The following is a 19,486-nucleotide window of genomic DNA, read 5'->3' as shown; positions in this document are numbered from 1 at the left end:
TAAATGTAGTACAGTGTACTGACAAGATAATATTGTCATCTGCGAGAGGAAGTATGGGAATCATTATAATCTTAACCGTATAAGCGCCACGGTATATATTACTTTTTTAGCACTTAGAGAGAGACAATCAGCCGCCCTGCAAACCTTAATTGGTCTATTTTGAGGCACAAGTTAAGAATAGATGAACATAGTTGTGTGTAAACGGGTGTTGTGTTTTTGCCTATCATCGGAGAATTCGTTTAGGTAAACGATATGATACAAAGAAGCAGAACAACGTAGTATTGCTGTATTTTCTCATAAAAATACACTCGTGTATAATAGAAAATCTTAGTTTTAGAAACCTTGTACCAAAGTATAAAAATTCCAAATTGTAAAAATAGACTATCAACATAGATCTAGTTCCCGAAACGCATGTAACACCACAGAATGGCACTAGTTGTAAAGTTTAGAACTTTCACAGGAGGTATAAAAAGCTACATACTAGTACATGTACATGTGCTATATACAACTACACCAAGTACGTCGGCGATACAACTTCAAAACCGAGGAAGACAAGAGACATTTTTCACTCATGTAAATACAAAATCAACAAAAAAGCGATTATTAGAAAGTATAGTATCACCCTTGATCAGACTTGATAAAACTGTACATGTTTTTCTGCATCGATGAACTGACAAGCACAACGAGGTTTCTTTGTCCCTTCATTTGGTTACTCACTGTGCTTTGCTATAAAACTTCGACTGTATCTAGCCAAAGTGATTGAGACTCAAACTGACATTTCGCACAAAGCTCTTTCAGCTATTTGTCACAACTGTTAGATGAGAAACGCTCCGAAGTAGCTGGCGGTCTCCTCAAAGTTGACGAGGTCGACGTTACTGACGGCCACGTACAGCCTGTCCCCCCGCCTGAGGCGGAACACGCCGCCCTGGTAGGTGGACAGGAGCTCGTAGTCTGTGTGCTTACTCCAGCACCTGTGGAAAAGGGGAGAGGGGAGAGGGGAGAGGGTGATTCAGATACAGTTAAGTTATTCCGATGGACGGCGATCGTGCTGCGACCTCGCTGCGACCTAAAATGGATTTGTGTAACCCTTGACTTCATGATTGGAATATCATGCAAATGTAAAAGCAAGACTGATAAGAAACCAAAACATGCAAAGTGTAAAAAAGGTTTTTATCTCTGAAATTCGTTGAGGGCTGTGTCAAATCCATCGGTCGCAGCGAGGTCGTCGCTCTTGTCAACGTTATTTGGCTTGGAAATGTGCAAATCAATATGAGTTTTCTTTCTATGATTATAGAAGATATATGTCCAGGTCAGTTTCACCCTTACTAGTATGTAGGCAATGTGTAAATCCTATTCTTGGCGTTTTGATTTGCTGTAAGTTGACCTTGCTATACTCACTTTGTGCGGGCACTTTTCATGAGTTCCTGCGCCACCCGGTAGGTGTCGCTTCTCTTGAAGGTGTAATGAAGCATCTGAACGTGCTTCCTGGTCCCGTCATCACCTTTCATGTACCTGAAGTACAGTTGGCTAGAAGAACATACAGAAGAAATGGTTTATCGTCAATGCCTACCAAAAAAATCTGTTTATAGATGTTTTGGGATAGTTTATTGATAAGAATCCATATACGTCAGGCATCAAATCATCTTACAAAAAAAGAAACTTTGGTTGTAGTGTGAATCCCCCTTCTCACTGGACCCGCGGCACGCTGGCGGCGTCGCTGCGGCCTAAACTGGACTTGTGGTACCCTTGACTTATAATGGGAATATCATGCAAAACGTACAAGTATGACAAAAAGACAACAAAACAAACAAAGCTTAAAAAGATTCGTTTTTTGTCGATGAAACCCGTTGCTTTGAGTGCTTTGTCAATTCGATCGGCCGCAGCGACGCCGCCAGCGTGCCGGGTGTCCAGTGAGAGGGCCGGGGGGCTTAAGAGATTATATATACCTGTAGACGTAGTACAGTCCATCCATGGGCACCTGGATGTACCCGCCGCCGTACTTCATACCGTTAGCGAGACTCGCCAGGCCCTGTGCCCACTCCCAACCTCTCACTCGCACCAGGGAGTTCTTAGGGCGAAGTACTGGTCAGGTGGAGATGGAGAACATTAGAACATTAATGCGTTACGCCTACAATTGAAATGTTGCTCTATAATGCAGTGCCTGTTTTAGTCATGTATGTAGATGTTATGTTTTGCGCGTATTGTAGTCATATGTATGTACGCTCTACGTTTTTTCCGAGTGCAGGAAGAATAATGGATTAGATTTATTCAAATCTAATTGATTCTGATAAAAAAAATCAAACATCGAACAATCTCAATGTACGACCATGGCTGTAGTCAGCGTACACAAGACCAAGTTCGGTAAGACCTGATTGAATAGTCTCTCTCTTTCTCCATGGCTACTGATACATAACATAAGTATTTACAGTCGATCTACAAAGACGACCAGTCAGAGGACCCATAAAACCTGGTCTATGTAAACAAGTGGTCACTTTCACTTTATACAGGATTCATCATGCTGATATGCTGATACAGCTGTGTGATCCCATACGTCTGTTTAATTGGAGGAATTGCGTTATGTCATACGTACCCCTGTTTGGGTCCATCAGTTCCGCCTTGATTGACCCCGTGAGGTGGGCCATTGGCTTGGCCAGGTACACTCGGTCCTCCCCGCCTCCCTTCCCGCCTGCCTTCCCGTCTCCCTTCCCGTCATCTTCTGACAGGTACAGGGGGCCGTAAGGGGTGAAACGGCCGGTCTGTTTTCTGTCTTGCTCTGGTAAAAGACCCAAAAAAATCACGAAAAAGCAAATTTCCTTGTCAACCGTACGTTTTTTGTAAATCTCTCAGTGCGCATTTTGTAAAAAGTATATTTGGTACATAATAACAAGGCCAAACGTTGCTATCATAACATATGTGTGCTATTTCGACGCTAACGTTGAAAGTTCTTTGCTTCTGACTCGGTAGGGAGATCAGTATTTCTTAACTAAAAAGAAGAGAACATTAACGTCTGACTCAATATATGCTTCTCTTCTCATCATTTTCCTCACCATCCATTCCAACTGTGCTTAGATTACTCTACGCTCATCAACTAATTGTTATCCTCTAACATAAAGTTCTCATATGTATATGTATTGAATACAATTTGAAATTAAAAGATTTTCAGGCCTTGAGGCTAACTGTTATCAGACTACGCACCTTTGTCAGTTGAAATATTCCCCAAGGCTTGCGCAACAATCTGCAAAACAAACATGGGTTAGAGGTCAGACAGGTGAAAATTTATAACGACTTAGCAAACATACGCCCGGGAGACAATGAACAAACACTCTCTGGGCAACTGTACTTGTATGAATACAGTAGTTACTAGTACGTATAATTTGATTTTCTTTTAAGTCTGTTAAGCTCATTTGTCATACTGTCACGTACACCTGAAAGTTGTTGACCGCAAAACTTGTTTTTCTACCACCGCAATTGTTTCACTCTATTGACAAATGAGCTTAACAGACTTCATTGAAGAAAATTAAATTGTACGTATAGTTACTTCTGATTTAAATTTCTTCAATGAAGTCTGTTAAGCTCATTTGTTATACTGTCACGTACATCTGAAAGTTGTTGACCACAAAACTTGTTTTTCTACCTGCGCAATTGTCTCACTCTATTGACTGACAACAAAGAGTGCGTGTCTAGAATGACAGCAACGGGTGGTTGTGAAAGTAAAAACATGTCGGACTTTCCCACAACAGACTGTCGGTCATAGAGAAACACATGGAAAGTCTTAGTCATCGCGTTACGTAATATCAACCCAATATGTCATCATGTGGTCTTCCCAGGTCTTGTTTGGCTCAAAACAGAACTGTAGGAGCATAGAGTTAAACGATGTTGAATTGTAGAAACAGTGCAAAACTAGAAACAGGGAGGGCAGTGCAATTAAACCAGTATAGTGCATACAATACCCTGTTCTCTCAGTTTTAAGTGCTTACGCTGCTCTTTAGCTCGTGACAGCTTGCAGGTGCATCGTCTTTCCGTGGTATAGATAATCGTAAGACCGGAACGTGTGGTTAGAGCTAAACATGTGCATGTTTACGGTAGAAAATGCGGTCCGTAATTTAGCTCATGTGGTTTTGTGGTTGGCCACAGAGTAACTTTGATAGTGAGCTGTTAAACGTGCATGGTTCTGCCCAAATTCCGAAATGGAGACTTTCAAACAACTAATGTTATGATTGATCTCTTTGTAAGAAGAGAAGAAAACGAACTTGTTCAATACTGGAGGCACGCGGTAACAAAGCCTACTTACATTTTGGACAATAGCAGTGAGACCAGGGTGATTCGCCCAGCTCTCGTCCCCAGACTGCTTCTCGGAGGTACTCTCCTTCACTTGAGTCCTCAGCTCCTCAATCTCAGCATTAAGATTGACAGTGACCGTCACAAAACTGACGCAGAGAGCCAAAAGCAAGACGAGCTGGAAAAACACTATCAGTTCAAGAACATGGCCGAATCTGTGCTCCTTGTAGACACCTTTACAACCCATGATGAACGTCGTTCTTGTGCCAGTATTTCAAACGAAGCCAAATGCACATCATCAGATGATTTTCAAATCCTTTTTTCCAATAGTTAGCCATGTGATGCAACGGAAAAGTTCGTATTAGATTAGATATGACTCAGATTTTTAAGAGCAGAGAAAAACCCACCCAACCCCTTACACTCCCCAAGGAGACGAGGCGTTAGGTACCTGCACAGGTAAACATGTTGTTCAAGTTTCACAGCCAATCAGTGCACCGCGCAAATGACTCATGACCAGTACGGGGGAATCCCCTCTGACCTCAAGGAGCGTTGCTTTGGGGATTTTACAGGTCTAGAAGGTCAACATGCATCTAATATTTGCCGATTTGACATTGATAACTGTTGCAAATCTAAACCGAACACCGCCATGATTAGTTTAGATACATACAAACTACTTACAGGATCGGTGCAAAGGTTTACCATCCGTAAACTATAGTACTTAAGGAACAAATTGTTTTGTTTTTACCTTTTGGTCATGTTTTTAATTTGGAGATGACTCATACTCGTTCCTTTTGTACATTTGCAGAAGTTGATGAGCCTAAAACACAGCCACCTTGTAACAGACTCCTGACATTTAGAACAATGCTGGGATATTGGCCTTGTTGTGACACGAAATAACAGAAGTAACAGATGCAGACTATCTTTTACAAAATGCTTGAAAGGGTGTATATAGTGCTCTAGATTGTGCTTAGTCTTCCGCCCATCATTGATGTTACAATTATGACGTATTGATTATTTACTCTCTTTAGAATTGAACGTGAACTTACGAAATTCTCAGACTGTTTTATTTTCTTTCCTCTTGATGACATCAGACTATAAACTCCACGTGTCGAAAATCGATGACGTTATCGTTGCTGCTGTTATATCTGGGCACTTCCTCCCTGCAGAGGCTTTCCCTCCGCCACCATCAGCCAATTGCCAATTAGCGAAGGATATTTCGTATGACCCTGAGTACACCAGGAATTTTATTCATAACTATCCAAAGTATTCTGTTGGTATGATGTAATAATAAGGAAAAGGTGTCAATTTGTTTTCACTAGATTCAAAATTGCAACAGTTTATGGAGTAACAGAGTTCACATGGACAGTGGCTTAGACGGGAATACTTTTATTTTCATTTTCCTGCGTAATAAATGCGGATGTCGCAGTACAATCACTATGTCATTGTCACTCTATAGATATACATTCATAACATATTTTTCAACACGCTTGATACAAAAATATAAATTAGTTAACGTCATTTTAAGTAAATGGCGTCATTACTTTTACGTGATGACTGACATGGCAACTTCTGTGGATCCCATGATACCATGGCTACCACATAACTACAGCAGCTATCATTGTTATTACATAGAAATCGAGTACAACGGGCGTCATGGAAACTGTAGAGCTGAAATGGTTCTCATGGCTACGACAGCACAGTGACAGTTGGCGACCGGTAAACTACAAATTGTCATGGTAACCATAGAACAGCAAGTGTTTGATATGAATGGGTATCATTTTACCGTAGAACTGCCGCAGGTGTCATGGTAACTATAAGATTTACGATATTGACATAATTCTATATGGCACGAATGAAAATCATAGTTTGTTTTCTTTCAAATTGCACTAACACAGCTTTATATAATAGACCCTGTCATGATAGCGAGCTCCGGTAGAGGACGCCGTTCGGGCTCATCGTCTTCTTCATGATGACTTTCTTGTACTGCCCCCAGGTGTCCTGCTGGGTCAGCGACTCCGTGGCCTTGTCAGGGGAGACGACGTCGTTGTGCTAAGGGAGGCGAGGGAATTCGTGTCAGATCGTGAAGAACAAGATGGGCGAGAAAGGGATACGGATAGCGAACAAGCGATAAAAAGAAGACGAATGGAGGAGAGAATCTGGAGGAATCTCACCATGGCAAGAAAAAGAAACAAACGAATATAAAAGAAATACTTCAATGTGAACGCAAAGAACAATGGTAAACCTACTCATCCAAGACCTGATTATCTATCACATGTATTTCTTTCTTAAAAGAAATTGAAGTCGGAAAATGTGATTGAAAATGTAGTGATGATTCCTTTCTGCCTAGTTCATTCATCGACATTTAAATGAAACAAAAGACAACTCGTCTTGTTCCTTGACTTTGGTGCGAAAACCTGGACCGTGTTTACAGCGATATTGCCATTCAACCACTGTAACTAAAATATTGTAGTGGCCTTACCGCTGCCTGAATCTTCATGAGTGCCTGGTTACTGGCGTACTTCAGGAAGAACCGCTTGTTGATGAGAACCAACTCCGCACCGTCACTCACCTGGGCAGGTGGGAACAACGGTTGGGTGTTATTACTCAAAAATGCAAATGTATTACGTTTTGATTGTTACTTTATAACAGCCGTTATTAGTAGTTGAGGGTATGTGTGCAATGACAATGTTGTGACGTTGTTACCTTTGCCAGGAAGATTTGTTTTCGGTGCCGTTTGAGGTTTTGTTGTGGATGTGTTTGTGGAGAGCATAACTCGAAAAGCTTTGGACGATCTCTTATGCTAATTGGTAGGTGAGTAGGGGTCGAAAAAACGAAGGTCAAGTTTGATAAAGGGCCTCCTGGCGGCTTTCTACGGTACTGCATCGGAACTGCCGGTTTTGATATCTTTTTTTGTGACTCACCAAGCTGACAGATTGCACCTCGTCCTTATGCTCGTCATCCGGGTCCTGGTAGTTCTTCAGCAGGTCGCTAGTGCCCTGTGGGGACATTCAAACGTAAAATTATGCCTATGTCTTTCTTTATTCATTTTTTTTCTCTCGGAAATAACATTTCAAGGTAAAATGTTACGTAAAGCGACGACATAGTACATCGGTTGCATATACTAATCCGGGGCCAGACCGGACTGTTTACGGGAAAATAAAAGTATATATCACGAAATATACACAAATTATGCTCATGAGTCATGACTATTTTCTTTTTTGTGCTTTGTTGTCTTTATGTTATTTCGTTCCTAAGACACTGGGCTAGAGAGTCTGGATTGGGCTATGGAGGACAAATACATTTAAATGTAACACACAATTTGTACTGGTTTAGTCACGACTTAGAAAGCCATATGTATGAAAGTATAATAATGATAAACTTACGAAGATTTCGCCCGGACCGACGAAGCCGAGTTGTAAGTACGCGTGTCTGACGGAGGGCGCGTCTCCCCTCCAGGAGTCGTTAGCGGTGTCCTGCAGGAACAGCTGGATGTCTCCGTCGGCGTGAGACAGCCTCCCCACCCGGGACCTCCCCACCTCCGACCGGCGGCTCCTGGCCGAGGTCTCAACGCTCCCCGGGCTAAGGGGAAGTCTCAGGGGAGGGAGGTGGACCCGCCCGCGCTGCAAGGGAGTGCATGTTGATTTATCTGATATCCCACTAGATTGTAACACTATATCAAAGACTTCTTCTATGCAAGTTCTTCTTCTATCTTACTCTTTACAAGAGTAAAGAGTTCGAACTAAAACAAAGCTTGACCTCTAGCACATCTTGTTATATATCATGTATCTTTCAACTCCTTCCAACATAAACTTCAACCACACGTAAGCGTTAATCACCCTTAATGGGTGTACGTTATGTCTTTTTAAAAACACTAGTACTCCAAAACGCAATCTCTTACCGAGTATGCCGGTTTCCTGACACGATGTCTGGAGTTGAAGGATGTGAGAAACGGGTCCTTCATGGCCTCCAGCAGGTTTTCTTCAAAGCTATTGCTCTGAAATGAACAAAACTAGATTGAGTAAATTTGCAGCAGTAATACTTGTAATTATACAAACAATATTCATTGACACCAAAAGTACTGCGACTGTTGTAAGGTCTTCTACAACTATACATGTAAACAAACGAGTGGATTAAAAAGGATTGACCTGCGTAAAAGTAAATGAATAAAAATTCAACATGTCGAGCAGTATTACATTAAGTTGAAGGCCACTGAAGCCACAACCTACGATTAAAACCTGCTCCACATCCATCAAGTTTTTTAACCACTAGGTTCTCTCTAACTCCCGTGTCGTTAACATGGATATACTTCCATATAGAGAAAGAAAATAGGTACTCACTGGAGTGTAGAGTGGCCACGTTACTTTTCTCTTCGTTTGGAGTTGATGTGACATCATTGCTGTAATATGTGGGGAAAATACAACATGTCAACTGCATTAAAAAAATTGATATTGTTCTCTCGATAACAAAATACATCAAGAAATCGGTACAAATCCTCTTATTCTTAAAATATCTGTTTCTTTTTGTCGTTTTGAAGACTGGGGATTTTTATCTCTTTATCTGTGTATTTAAAAAAGAAATTACGCAAACAAATAGATACATGGAAAAAGGAAACACTCGGGGGCACAGCAAAACAAAGTAAAAAGCCAAGACAACTTCTAAAGTAGTACAGAGACACTCACAGAAAAAACATATCCTCCCTTAAAACACCAACTGCCATTAGCCACAGATCAACATTGTAAAAGTATCAGATTATATCATTTTAGACAGAAGATTAAGTGGACAAGCGCTGCAGTTCTCTTACTGTCCGCGTGGCTGAAGGGCCTGCCGCACGCCACGTCCTCAGGCCGTTTCCCGCGGAACAGGTGGGAGTTGTTGGCGCTTTCCACGTTCTGCCGCCGGACCAGCTTGCACTTCCCCTGTACGCACATAAGGAAAGTTCAATTTTGGTGGATTTCCATATTCGATGAATGTCCCATGATAAGATTCGCTACACTTCATTCCACGTGCGAATCTGTATAACACTTTGATGGTTGGTATATTTATAGTTAAAAGAGATACTGTGTCTGATCATAGAAATTTGTTAGTTTGAGCCTTTTCATTGAGATCATGAGAGAAAAGATACGAGTCAGATAAAGTATATCAAAGATACAAATTTCATGATTGAAGTCCTAATGAATCTAAAAATATGTAAACCTTATGAATCCATAAATCATGTTATCTTTACACATACATGGATATTAGATATTAGACAAACTTAACGCGAGCGCCTATCAGCTTGGCAAAAATCAAAGTGAGCACGGATGGCCTTCTAGATAGGAAAAGGCCTTCGTAGTATGATCTTTATACGGTAACTTACCGATTTGACGATGTACATCCATTTTGTCTCTGCGTCCTCCTTAAGGATCAACTTGTCCCTCCTGTAACAAAGGGTACAATTTACCTCATTGTACTTGTACTCTAGGAAGCCAAAAATTGACTTTATATGAACATTCTGGATAAAAATCGGTTTTGAATAAAGATGCTTTACCCATAATATCTCTGTATCACCGCTTCCTTGTTATCTAGGAACAGTTCGCAGGGGAAGTCTCGGAACAGATTCAAGCTCCTGTATTGGGAAAAAACACAAGTGAATTTTGTATAGTAAAGTACATAAAGAACAAGGATTTGTAGTGTGGAGTAACACAAAGTTCGACAAAGTATTGTAACTCGTGATCTATTGCACAAGCACAATCACCTTTGTACCCAATACATATTCTATATAACGTTACGTGCGTACGTGCTGTCGCCTGGCGGCTACAACTCACCAACAAGTAAAATCATGAAAGATTACCTGAGGAAATCTATGGGTGGCTCGGACTGGACGTTTTGTAGGTAAAAGTAATACTGCAATTGAGAAAAATTACATAGACGTGAGTAGATAGCATACACTTTTCATTGTAACTGAAATCAAGTAGATCATTACACATGGAAGGGTGTGCGATTAGGGTGTAGGGGAAGGGAGCAGGCAAAACAATTTATACCGATATCACCCATTGAACGTTAGAGTTAGAATAGTGCGAGACGTTGCACGATTTATTTCTTACCTCCCGTTCTATCAGCAGCACCTCCACCTGTCCCTTACACACCATGGTGTACTCCCCAGGGCACTGGGTCTCCATCTCTTCACACTACAGGGCAAAGGAAAGCAATCGTCACGTAATGAAACAATCATAATCAGTATCATGAAGGCAGCAGTTGTGTCATTTTACCATCAGATGGTTTCGTTACCCACACATACATATCCTATAGGAGGGTTGGCGTCATTGTGATACCAAAATGTAAATTCATTAGAAGTGACTATTGTACACCATGCGGCTATCCTTGAATGAAACATTTCGTGAAGGAAGATGAACTTACACTTGAGTTTTTGCCCTTGGCAAGGAAACCCATGGCCTTGGCGACATCGCTTGATGACGAGAACTGGTACAGACGCACGAGATTGACTGGGCGAGGGAGGAGAGACACAATAAGTTGGATTTTTATATGTGGTTTAATCTTTTGATATGTGGTTTAATCTTAAACCATCCTGCCAGTATATGTACAGTAACACATATAGCCTTTGGTACAAACATGGTTACAAGTGTAATTATGCTTGTAAGATACCAACATACCTTTCTGTAACATTGATATATATTGTGAATAAAGATTTTTTTTAAATTTTAAAAAAATTTTTTAAAAAGGTGGATTTTCAAGTGCACAACCAGCTAAACGTTCCAAGCTAAAACATGAAGATTTACTTCATGCACGCTAGGAGTAAAATTGTCATTAGAAGACCGCCATTTGTCGTTTTCCCTTTTGTTTCGTGTACAGATTTAGTTACTTACTTCTGCCGGTTAAGACGTAGTAGAAGCGCTCAGGTTTCCTCTGCTGGAAGGCGATCACTCGACCGTTGTCGTACCTGCAGCGGGTTAGAAAAGAAGTCTTCAAATAAGTCAACATTTGCCATTGTACCATGAGAAATATGTGTGAATTCATGATCCTCGTGAACAGGCAAGCAAATCTTCTGCACAGCTCTAATATGTTTTACAGGTGAATTTGAGCTATAGCTGTATGTACACGCTTAAGCTTCCAACAAGTTTTTACATTTTTGCACTATCATATTTCTGTTCACATCATGACATCGCATTAAACAATGTTTGACTACAGCAGAATCGACACATCTTTGACTATCGCACCTTTCATAGGCGACACATCTGGCCACCTCATTCTCCATGTCGGTTGGGAAGACGGAAAAAGGTTTGGTGGACTTCAGGTATCTGATGATCTGTGATGAACAAAACAACGATTAAAGGGCAATTATTACGCCTAGTCTGAGACTGATGAATGAGATGAATGACAATGCACAGAGCAATTACATCAACCTGACGGAATTACTCAAATTACGCAATTTCATCAAAATGGGGCTAGAATTAGACTCAGCAAGTCTACCTTGCTAATCTATCTAAATTGTTACCTTAGTAATTGAATACATCATATGCGTGCAAGCAGACCATCTAGGAGCAAACAGGCTCCTTTTCTTAACTAAACACACTGTCCATCAGTCCTATGCCTTCAAAGTTTCTTATTTTGATTGTCGTCACAAAAGAATCGCTGAACAAGAATCCACCTTTTTGATCTGGTCCTGGCTGCGTATCTCAGGCGGGGTGGTGAGGTGCATTTCCAACTCCCAGCCGATCTGAGAAGGGGAAGAGAAGATTGTTAAGTTTTTCCATCCGAGTTTCTATGGCTTAATCGTCATCGGACTGAAATATCACTGTAGCTGATAGTTTAGAAATGCAACAGAAGCATCTGCATCAAGTGCTGATTCGGTTAGATAGCCAGTTTTGTAAACAGCCAAACGTTTCATGTAGCTTTCACTGACCGTTTACACAACTTATACAGTTGCATAACTTTTGTATTGTGTACACTGTCGGGTATTTACATGTATGGTGTATGTCGTAATGTCAGTCTGTTGTACAGTATATATGTATGACCATGTACTAGTATGTCGTAATGTCAGTTTATTGTACGGTATTATATACTACGTCTCTACAATAGATGTCTACGTACGCTGCTTTTGTTGGAATAGTTCTTAGATGTGAACGGTGATGATGATGTTGATGATGTGTCTTCGGACGTGGCCTGGGGCATTCCGGGGTCAGTACCTTTGTCTATTTGATACCTGTGGTTAAAACAAGGTACATTATTGGTAAATAAGCGACATTAGCGTTTTAAACATACGGGGACATAACGTAAGGCAGTAATTTCAGGTCCCAGACGCTGTCCAGCTGATCAAATCTCTTGCGCGCATCGTTACGAGATCTTTTACAGCCTGCGGCTCTAGGCTCTACCAGCCTCCGCTGGGAAAATAGTAGAAATAGGCCGAATAGAGTCAGTTGTATGAAGGGAATCGGCTACGGAGAGAGGGTCAAATATTGCAACTAGGCCTGCGAATGTAACCCTCCATGGCCAAAGTCTACCGGCAAATATTCTCCCTATAGCCGGCGTAGTTAGTCTGGTAGAGACTACTGCGGCTCAACTAAAGATGAATTCAGTCTTTAGATAAGACTCCGCCAGGATTATCCCGGTCAATTAACACTTGTTATGAACGTCTAGCAGAATTAACCCTTCTGACATGTATTTGTGTGGGATTTAGTTCCCCATTCAGGATGTCTAATGCATAAAGGCCCCCCGTCGATACTAGTGTTTTGGTTGCCATTTCTCGAAAGTATCTAATCATGTTTGTTTTACATTCAAGTGAAGTGAAGCGTACCACATTGACACATTGATACAGTCAAAATATACATATAGATAATCTTAAAAGCGCCAAACGCCACAATCATTTTGGGTAGAACATAGAGCCAACCACCCACTTTGCTTTAGGGTAGATGAGACGATAAAAAAAGGGGGATTAGGGAAAAGCCCGTCTCGATTAACTTCTTGGCTCTTCTTTGTATTCAGTCGTCGAAAAATCGTCTAAGATCTATACAAGTGTCTTAATTGACTTAGAGTCTAGCTGGTTCGCCCCACGTCTTCTGTTATCTCCAAGACGACAAACGCGCTGGTAGAATTTTCTTAAGAAAAATAAACAAGTGGAAGTAATATTACCTTGGGTCAATCTTAGCATTAATGAGAAAGAAAACATAGCTGATGATAAGCGCGAACGCTCTACGTAATCACTGCACTTTGTAGGGTGGTATCTGTCGATAGATGAGCTTTTATTTTTCCACTTCAAACTATTCCCTCCTTTAGTTCACGAAGACGAGTAAATCAAAATCTATCGGGCTGTATCTTTTTTTTGCTTAGGACATAGGATATAAGTTTTGTATGTTGAATCTGCCACCTCATTGCCATTGAAAACGTTTTCCTCACTTAGTTCACAAAGACGAGCATCGGGCGGAATCTTTTTTTCTTTATTTTGACACTTAGGATATACGTTGTATAACATGACTCCACCACCCCCAATGTCTATTGTTACGTATGTTATATTTATGTACATATGATGAAAATCTAATGATAAAAATATATGAATTATTTGCTGCTGTGAGAAGCGATGACTGACCTCCTCCTGAAGCGGCTACAGTTGACCAGAATCATGAGGATCTCCACAGCGTGTCGGAACCTCGCCAAGCCCTGCACACAAAGGAACGTTGGAGAAAAGGTGTTACTTAACCACAATACACAAGAACTATGGTTCTGCCTGTTTAGCGATAACGGGTGGGGTTTAATTGGTTGGAAGGCGATGAGACGATGGACTAGATTTAACGGAAAGTTAACTTTGCATTGGATTCTAAAATGTAGTACAATCTGGCATTAAAAAATGCTGAATGTTAACGGAAGTTACGGTTTTAATTATTCTAATATCGTAAGTGAAAAGTCATAGTACACATATTTACCATGTGTATCATAAATATAACTATAGTAGATGCTCCATATCAAACGTGTGTGAGTTGGACAACGTGTACCATCATTAGAATGAAGGCTTGCTGCCACTGACGAGAAACGAAACACTGCGATTTTGTATCAAGCACACACTTTCTACTGGAGGCTGCGACCGCTGAGTGACCTGTCAAATCTAGCTCTCAGCGAATTTCGTAGATAAAGAACGAAGATTCTACGTTTTTTGTGTGCTTTTTATCTTTTGCATAATACTTTTACATCTTGCATCATATTTGAATAATAAAACCAATGGTCACGCAAAGTTTAGTCGCTGTACGGTTGCTCATGGATCACCGTCTAGTGGAAAGAGAGCTTTGGGCCACTAGTGGGGTGCAGTCTTTGGCCTAATGGACAGGATTTAAGTACATGTACACGTAGTCGGTACATCTGTTTTGTCCGGCGGATAGATTCAAAACTACCGTGAGATGCATTGTGATAAGATAGTGTCTAGCCAAGTAATCCATCCGCTAGGATCATCACCTGAGAATGTAGGTCGTGTTTATACATAAAACAAAACACTACAACAACAAGACCGTTGCCGTGGAAACCAAACTGTTCTCTTTACGTCGAGCAAAGGTTAGGACGTTGTTGTACTTGGCAAAAATTTGGACAGAGGCAAAATTTTGTTTTGAATCAAGGAAAATTGAAAATTGGTAGGTTGGATAACAAAAAATAACACGAAACAAACGTACAACATTTTACACACTTGAGACCACTACTTCAGTCTCGACAGTACGACTGTGTTTCGGTAAACAGATAGTCGCACTTTAAGGCTTGTAACAGCACTTAATAGTTCTGTACCAGGCGGGTACAAAAAGTCTATGTAACGTTACACGACATAGTTCTTCAGTCATCGAGCCAGCGTACGTCTCAAAGCAAACAGTAAAGTTTTGTACTACCTGGTGGAAAATATAATCTTACATGGAGGTGTCAGAAGGGGAGATCTGTTACGTGTATCAGATCAAACAGGTACTGTACTGGGGTAAATATATGTAGTACTAATAACCTCAACCTTCACGTGACTCAGGCTCTAGAGGTTAACTTATGATCTGGACTTACCTTCAGGTGACTTGTGTACATTTTCTTGAAGTCCCTCGGGTGAAGGTCTTCTAATTTCTGCGGAAAAAGTTCAAACTTATCAGCTCATTCAACAATCAAAGGACGAAGTTGACAAAACAAGAAGCAACTGAAGGCGGCTATCTTGAATCTTGCCCATATATGATATAGTCTCAAATGTTGTCCTATTTTGTTATTTCTTTGCTTGTTATGCTTGTTTCTCTAAGAAGACAAATCGCTATCATGAAAGGTCTTTTAAAAAGAAAGAGATGAAGAGAGAGTTGGAGAAACATCTCTATAAGAATTCTGATGATGAAAAAGTAAAAATTCATCAAACAAAGAAATGAGAAAAACTTTGAATAGAGATCCCTTGCTTGCGTTAAAGCGTTTTAGTCCAGAATTGCTGTCAGGTACACGCTCTAGATACACTACATCTCCCCCAATCAACACAAATAACTGGTAACATTGATACTGCTTCGGTGTTTCACCGGTACCTACTGACTTCAAAGACAGCTAATCTAAAGCAAAGACGTCTTGTGTGTCTGGGTGTGTCAGGAGACCATTGAGAAGATTTGTGATGGATCTACATTCATTTATAACCTTCTGTTGCTCCATAATTTAGTTTAAACCTTTGAAAGATAGATACAGACCTTTGGGGGAGCATATCTTCAAAATATGTATTCCGAGTATCTATTTGCTTTACGGCGCAGCAAAACAATGCTCGCCAGAACTCAGTCAGCTACCAGACAACAGACGGTAGAGATATTACTGTTTAACTTTCAACAAGAGAGAGGGCCTTGGCATTGAATCTAGGAGTCCTGCTGGTAGGCTTGAACAATATTTTTGTTGTTAAACGTACACAAAACGGATCTGTTATTTCAGGGTGCGGGTAACGAACGTTGGGTTCATTCCTCGCCTGCCTGGTCGGTTAGAGTTTCAATCTAATCTATCGCTTTGACGTGAACCGTTGAAACAGTTAGGGAATGGATACATAGGTGTGACAGCTATGTTTGCTCAAATGTAACAATATATATCTACACACGGGTAGTTTTCTACCAGTAACAAAGAAGCTTTGAACAGATAACGGCAGGACAGAGCCGAAGCACGAACCGTTTAACATCATTATCGTTATATCGCAAATAAAAAGGATTTTTGTAAGAATATCAGTGTCGAAAATACTACTAAGTCACGTTTTAATTGTATGCTAACGTAACTAGTCATATTGTTCAACACAGCATGCTATGTAGTTTGTATTCTTTTGACCGACAATAGGAGAGATCTAGTTTTATAGGAAGCTTAATACTATTGTCGTCAATAAGGTGTTTCTTGTCAGAAGCATTTTAAAACACTTTTCAAACCACTTTTGAAAGCCCGTGATGTTAACGTTACTAGTAGTTTCGCCCCGTAACAAGCAGCACCAACAATCATTCTATACATTCTGTATCCTCTTGACCAACATTATGACAGATTTAGCTTTGGGGCAGGGCAAGTTTAATGTTCCACCTGTGATGGTGTAAACAAATGATTCAATAAGTCCGTCTAGTCTTCAGAGAAAGAACACAAGCGCATTTGAAGATGTTATCAATGGCCAACGATGAGTGATAAGATATAAAGAGGCGTGCATCCTGTCAAACAGACAAAGAAAGAAACGCCCTACATTATAAATTTTGTCTGAATGAAGGGAACTAGAATGAAGCTACACCATGACGAGTGGCGTTAAGATTCTACATTTGTACGGTTTATGATATAAGGGGGTTGACGAGAAATGCTCCAATATTACATCGTAGGAAATGAAAATCTCTGACTAGTTCAAACATACGATATGACTTTCTTCCCTCGAGAAAGATGGCAGGCAACACGTCGGCGTGCTGATGATACAAACGTATAACGTAAGTTAAAACACAAAAGTAGACTTAATGATATCTAGGTTAATATGCAGATGATAACTGTAATATCCGTATACTCAAGTCAACATTCTAACTCGATGCTTTTCACATGGGCCGGAGCTTCTTATGTTAATGCTATTATTTTCCATTGAATAGCACAAATGAAAAGTGGGAGGGAAAGCTGACGTGTACTCACGTGTACTAGGGCTCTCTTGGAGTCCCCCATCTTGTCCAGCGTGTGTAAGACAAAGCCACGACCGCTGACCATGCCGTTCACCTCTACAAGTCTCTTCCTTATGGAGTCCATGGCGTCCTCTTCCTGAGGCGGCCGGATCGACATCAGCTTCTTACGCGCCTCCACCCTCTTCTTGGTGTCCCAGCCCGCCACGTTCCTGCCGTTCGCCTCCCTCTCGGCCAGCTCGGCAGGGTCCGGCACCCACAGGTGGCTCAGGTCTACTGGGGACTCGGGGCGAGACGACCCCGAAGACGACCCCGAGGACGAGGCCGACCCCGCCGACGACACCTTCCGAGACAACCCCTGGCTGACTTCGGGAAACTCACCGTTCCCCGCCCCGAACTCATCCTCACCCACACCGGTATCGACTAAACCGTTCACGTCCTCTGTCACAGTGAATGTAGGAGGGCTAATCCCTCTGTCGGTCGTGACCTGGACCGGTGGTGTTGTTATGGCTCCAGTTCCGTTCTCTTCTCCCACGGGAAGATCGTCAACAGTTTGTCGGTCGCCTACGCTAGTCTCCCCGCCCGTCTCAGGGCCAACACCTATGTCTTCGCCCGGGTCCAGCCCGCTGGCCTTGTGGGGATTGTCCTTATCCTCCGCCATGCAGACAACTTTCAGTTCACCGTCATGTCGTTAAGAAGTCTCAGAGATTGTTTACTCCCGTCCTGACTACCACCTCTCCTGACCCCAACATCGATATCAGTCAAACACCGGTTTGCGTACACCCTTCTTATCACGTACCTGCCGACGAATTCTCTGCGGGGAGGACACTTAGAACAAAAAGGCGGGATCCCCTCCGGCAAAAAAATGCGCCACCTGCCCTTATCTGGTTTGGTAAAGCAGTATATCAGCTCTGGGGTCGCTATGAGCGTGTCACTCGCAGTATAATAACACACCGGCAACACTGGATATAGTTACCCGTCTCGCCTGACCACCTGTAAATCGGATACTGTATACCCGCGGCTTAAAAGATGGCAGTAAGTGTAAACCACCGCATTCACTCCCGGTCATTCGCACATCCAAAGGTGAACAAAGGTGCTTCGGTCTCGCGGCGGTGATAAGAACATTATACCGTGAATTATTGTATAAATGTTCTCTGTGGCTTTCTGTTGTCGATGGCGGTTAATGTGGCCCGGTCCGGATAGGATTTACTTCGCCTGGGGTGCGGCATATGAACGGTTTCACGGATCGCCTGGTTTGTAAGAGCGGGTCTTAGATTGTTTACAATAACTTGGTGTTTAAGGATGTTCAAGGCCTTGGGGGCGAACCCGGTCATACGTCGCTGCATCCATCTCTGACGATCGACTTACGTTATAGAACCCAAGCTTGCAAAACCCACCAAAAACAGTAGTAATCAGACAACAATGCGCAGTTTGGCAGAAAACGACAACGTTACGATTTCGGCCAGAGGGTCTGCTGTAGAGGCTATATATTTGTATACGTTCTGATTGTTCGCGTATTGCAGTCACCTCCACAACTATTGTGCCTGATGTATTACTTCAAACTTTGAGAAACGCCCTTTGGGCGGTTCCACTGCCCGTTGATAAAGGCCGCTTTACCCACATTAGTAGCTTTATCCGAATACTAGTACATAACCGGCTTCTTGAAGTCCTTCTAAGACCTGCTCTGTGTTGGTTATTATCGTCCTGACTTTCCAGAACTCGACAGGTGCCTCGGGTAGGGTAGAATGCTGCTTTAGACCAGCGTTCCATTGAGATGTCTAGACAGGGTATTGACAAGTCAGAAGAAGGCAAACGTCCCCGTTGCTACGGAACATAAACAGGTGGCGTGTTCACCAGAGCCAGCAATGGCACTTCCTATAAATAGAGACTGTTTTCAAGATACAGCTGCAGGGACAATGAGCTCCTTCAAAGAGACTTGATCTTTTGATTAATCTTATAATCTTCGTCAAAGGGGTTCTCAGTCTCGACTGACAATGCATTTCCTGTACAGCAAGCATATGTACCAAATAGTCACGCAAACTCCTGTAGTTCGCGTTAGGATCGCTGGGTGGCAATGATCTGTAAAATGTTTCTTGAGATTTACCTCCCGCGCGACTTTATGCTCAGTC

The 19,486-nt window shown here is 41.8% G+C and overlaps 2 protein-coding genes across 2 annotated transcripts; both read right to left on the bottom strand.

Annotated features, from left to right (window-relative positions):
• Positions 1-593: 593 nt before the first annotated feature.
• Positions 594-4,697, bottom strand: LOC136436227 (tumor necrosis factor ligand superfamily member 10-like). The gene is made up of 6 exons (XM_066430029.1): positions 4,292-4,697; positions 3,196-3,235; positions 2,591-2,773; positions 1,947-2,082; positions 1,399-1,527; positions 594-971 (listed from the first exon to the last, which is right to left on the bottom strand). Exons 1-6 carry the CDS (start codon positions 4,523-4,525, stop codon positions 815-817), a joined length of 879 nt encoding a protein of 292 aa, XP_066286126.1. The 5' UTR covers positions 4,526-4,697; the 3' UTR covers positions 594-814.
• Positions 4,698-5,648: 951 nt separating this feature from the next.
• Positions 5,649-19,339, bottom strand: LOC136437210 (uncharacterized). The gene is made up of 19 exons (XM_066431690.1): positions 17,374-19,339; positions 15,295-15,351; positions 13,859-13,929; positions 12,367-12,478; positions 11,924-11,992; positions 11,493-11,581; positions 11,142-11,215; positions 10,675-10,760; positions 10,362-10,445; positions 10,109-10,161; positions 9,806-9,883; positions 9,635-9,695; positions 9,080-9,194; positions 8,616-8,674; positions 8,177-8,272; positions 7,662-7,898; positions 7,200-7,274; positions 6,758-6,847; positions 5,649-6,327 (listed from the first exon to the last, which is right to left on the bottom strand). The coding sequence occupies exons 1-19, from the start codon at positions 18,016-18,018 to the stop codon at positions 6,193-6,195; spliced, it is 2,286 nt and encodes a 761-aa protein (XP_066287787.1). The 5' UTR covers positions 18,019-19,339; the 3' UTR covers positions 5,649-6,192.
• Between the last annotated feature and the right edge of the window lie 147 nt (positions 19,340-19,486).

Source organism: Branchiostoma lanceolatum, chromosome 6, assembly GCF_035083965.1.
Source record: "Branchiostoma lanceolatum isolate klBraLanc5 chromosome 6, klBraLanc5.hap2, whole genome shotgun sequence".
Classification (NCBI taxonomy): Eukaryota; Metazoa; Chordata; class Leptocardii; order Amphioxiformes; family Branchiostomatidae; genus Branchiostoma; species Branchiostoma lanceolatum.
Note: the sequence above shows the minus strand (reverse complement) of the source record. Positions and strands in the feature narration are given on the sequence as shown.

Coding starts and splice junctions, on each gene's coding strand:
- LOC136436227 (XM_066430029.1), bottom strand. CDS start 4,525: ATGGGTTGTAAAGGTGTCTACAAGGAGCACAGATTCGGCCATGTTCTT. Junction 2,774..3,195: donor GAATATTTCAACTGACAAAG/GTGCGTAGTCTG, acceptor GTCTTTTACCAG/AGCAAGACAGAAAACAGACC. Junction 2,083..2,590: donor ACTGATGGACCCAAACAGGG/GTACGTATGACA, acceptor CCACCTGACCAG/TACTTCGCCCTAAGAACTCC.
- LOC136437210 (XM_066431690.1), bottom strand. CDS start 18,018: ATGGCGGAGGATAAGGACAATCCCCACAAGGCCAGCGGGCTGGACCCG. Junction 15,352..17,373: donor CCAAGAGAGCCCTAGTACAC/GTGAGTACACGT, acceptor CTTTTTCCGCAG/AAATTAGAAGACCTTCACCC. Junction 9,195..9,634: donor GGATGTACATCGTCAAATCG/GTAAGTTACCGT, acceptor ATGTGCGTACAG/GGGAAGTGCAAGCTGGTCCG.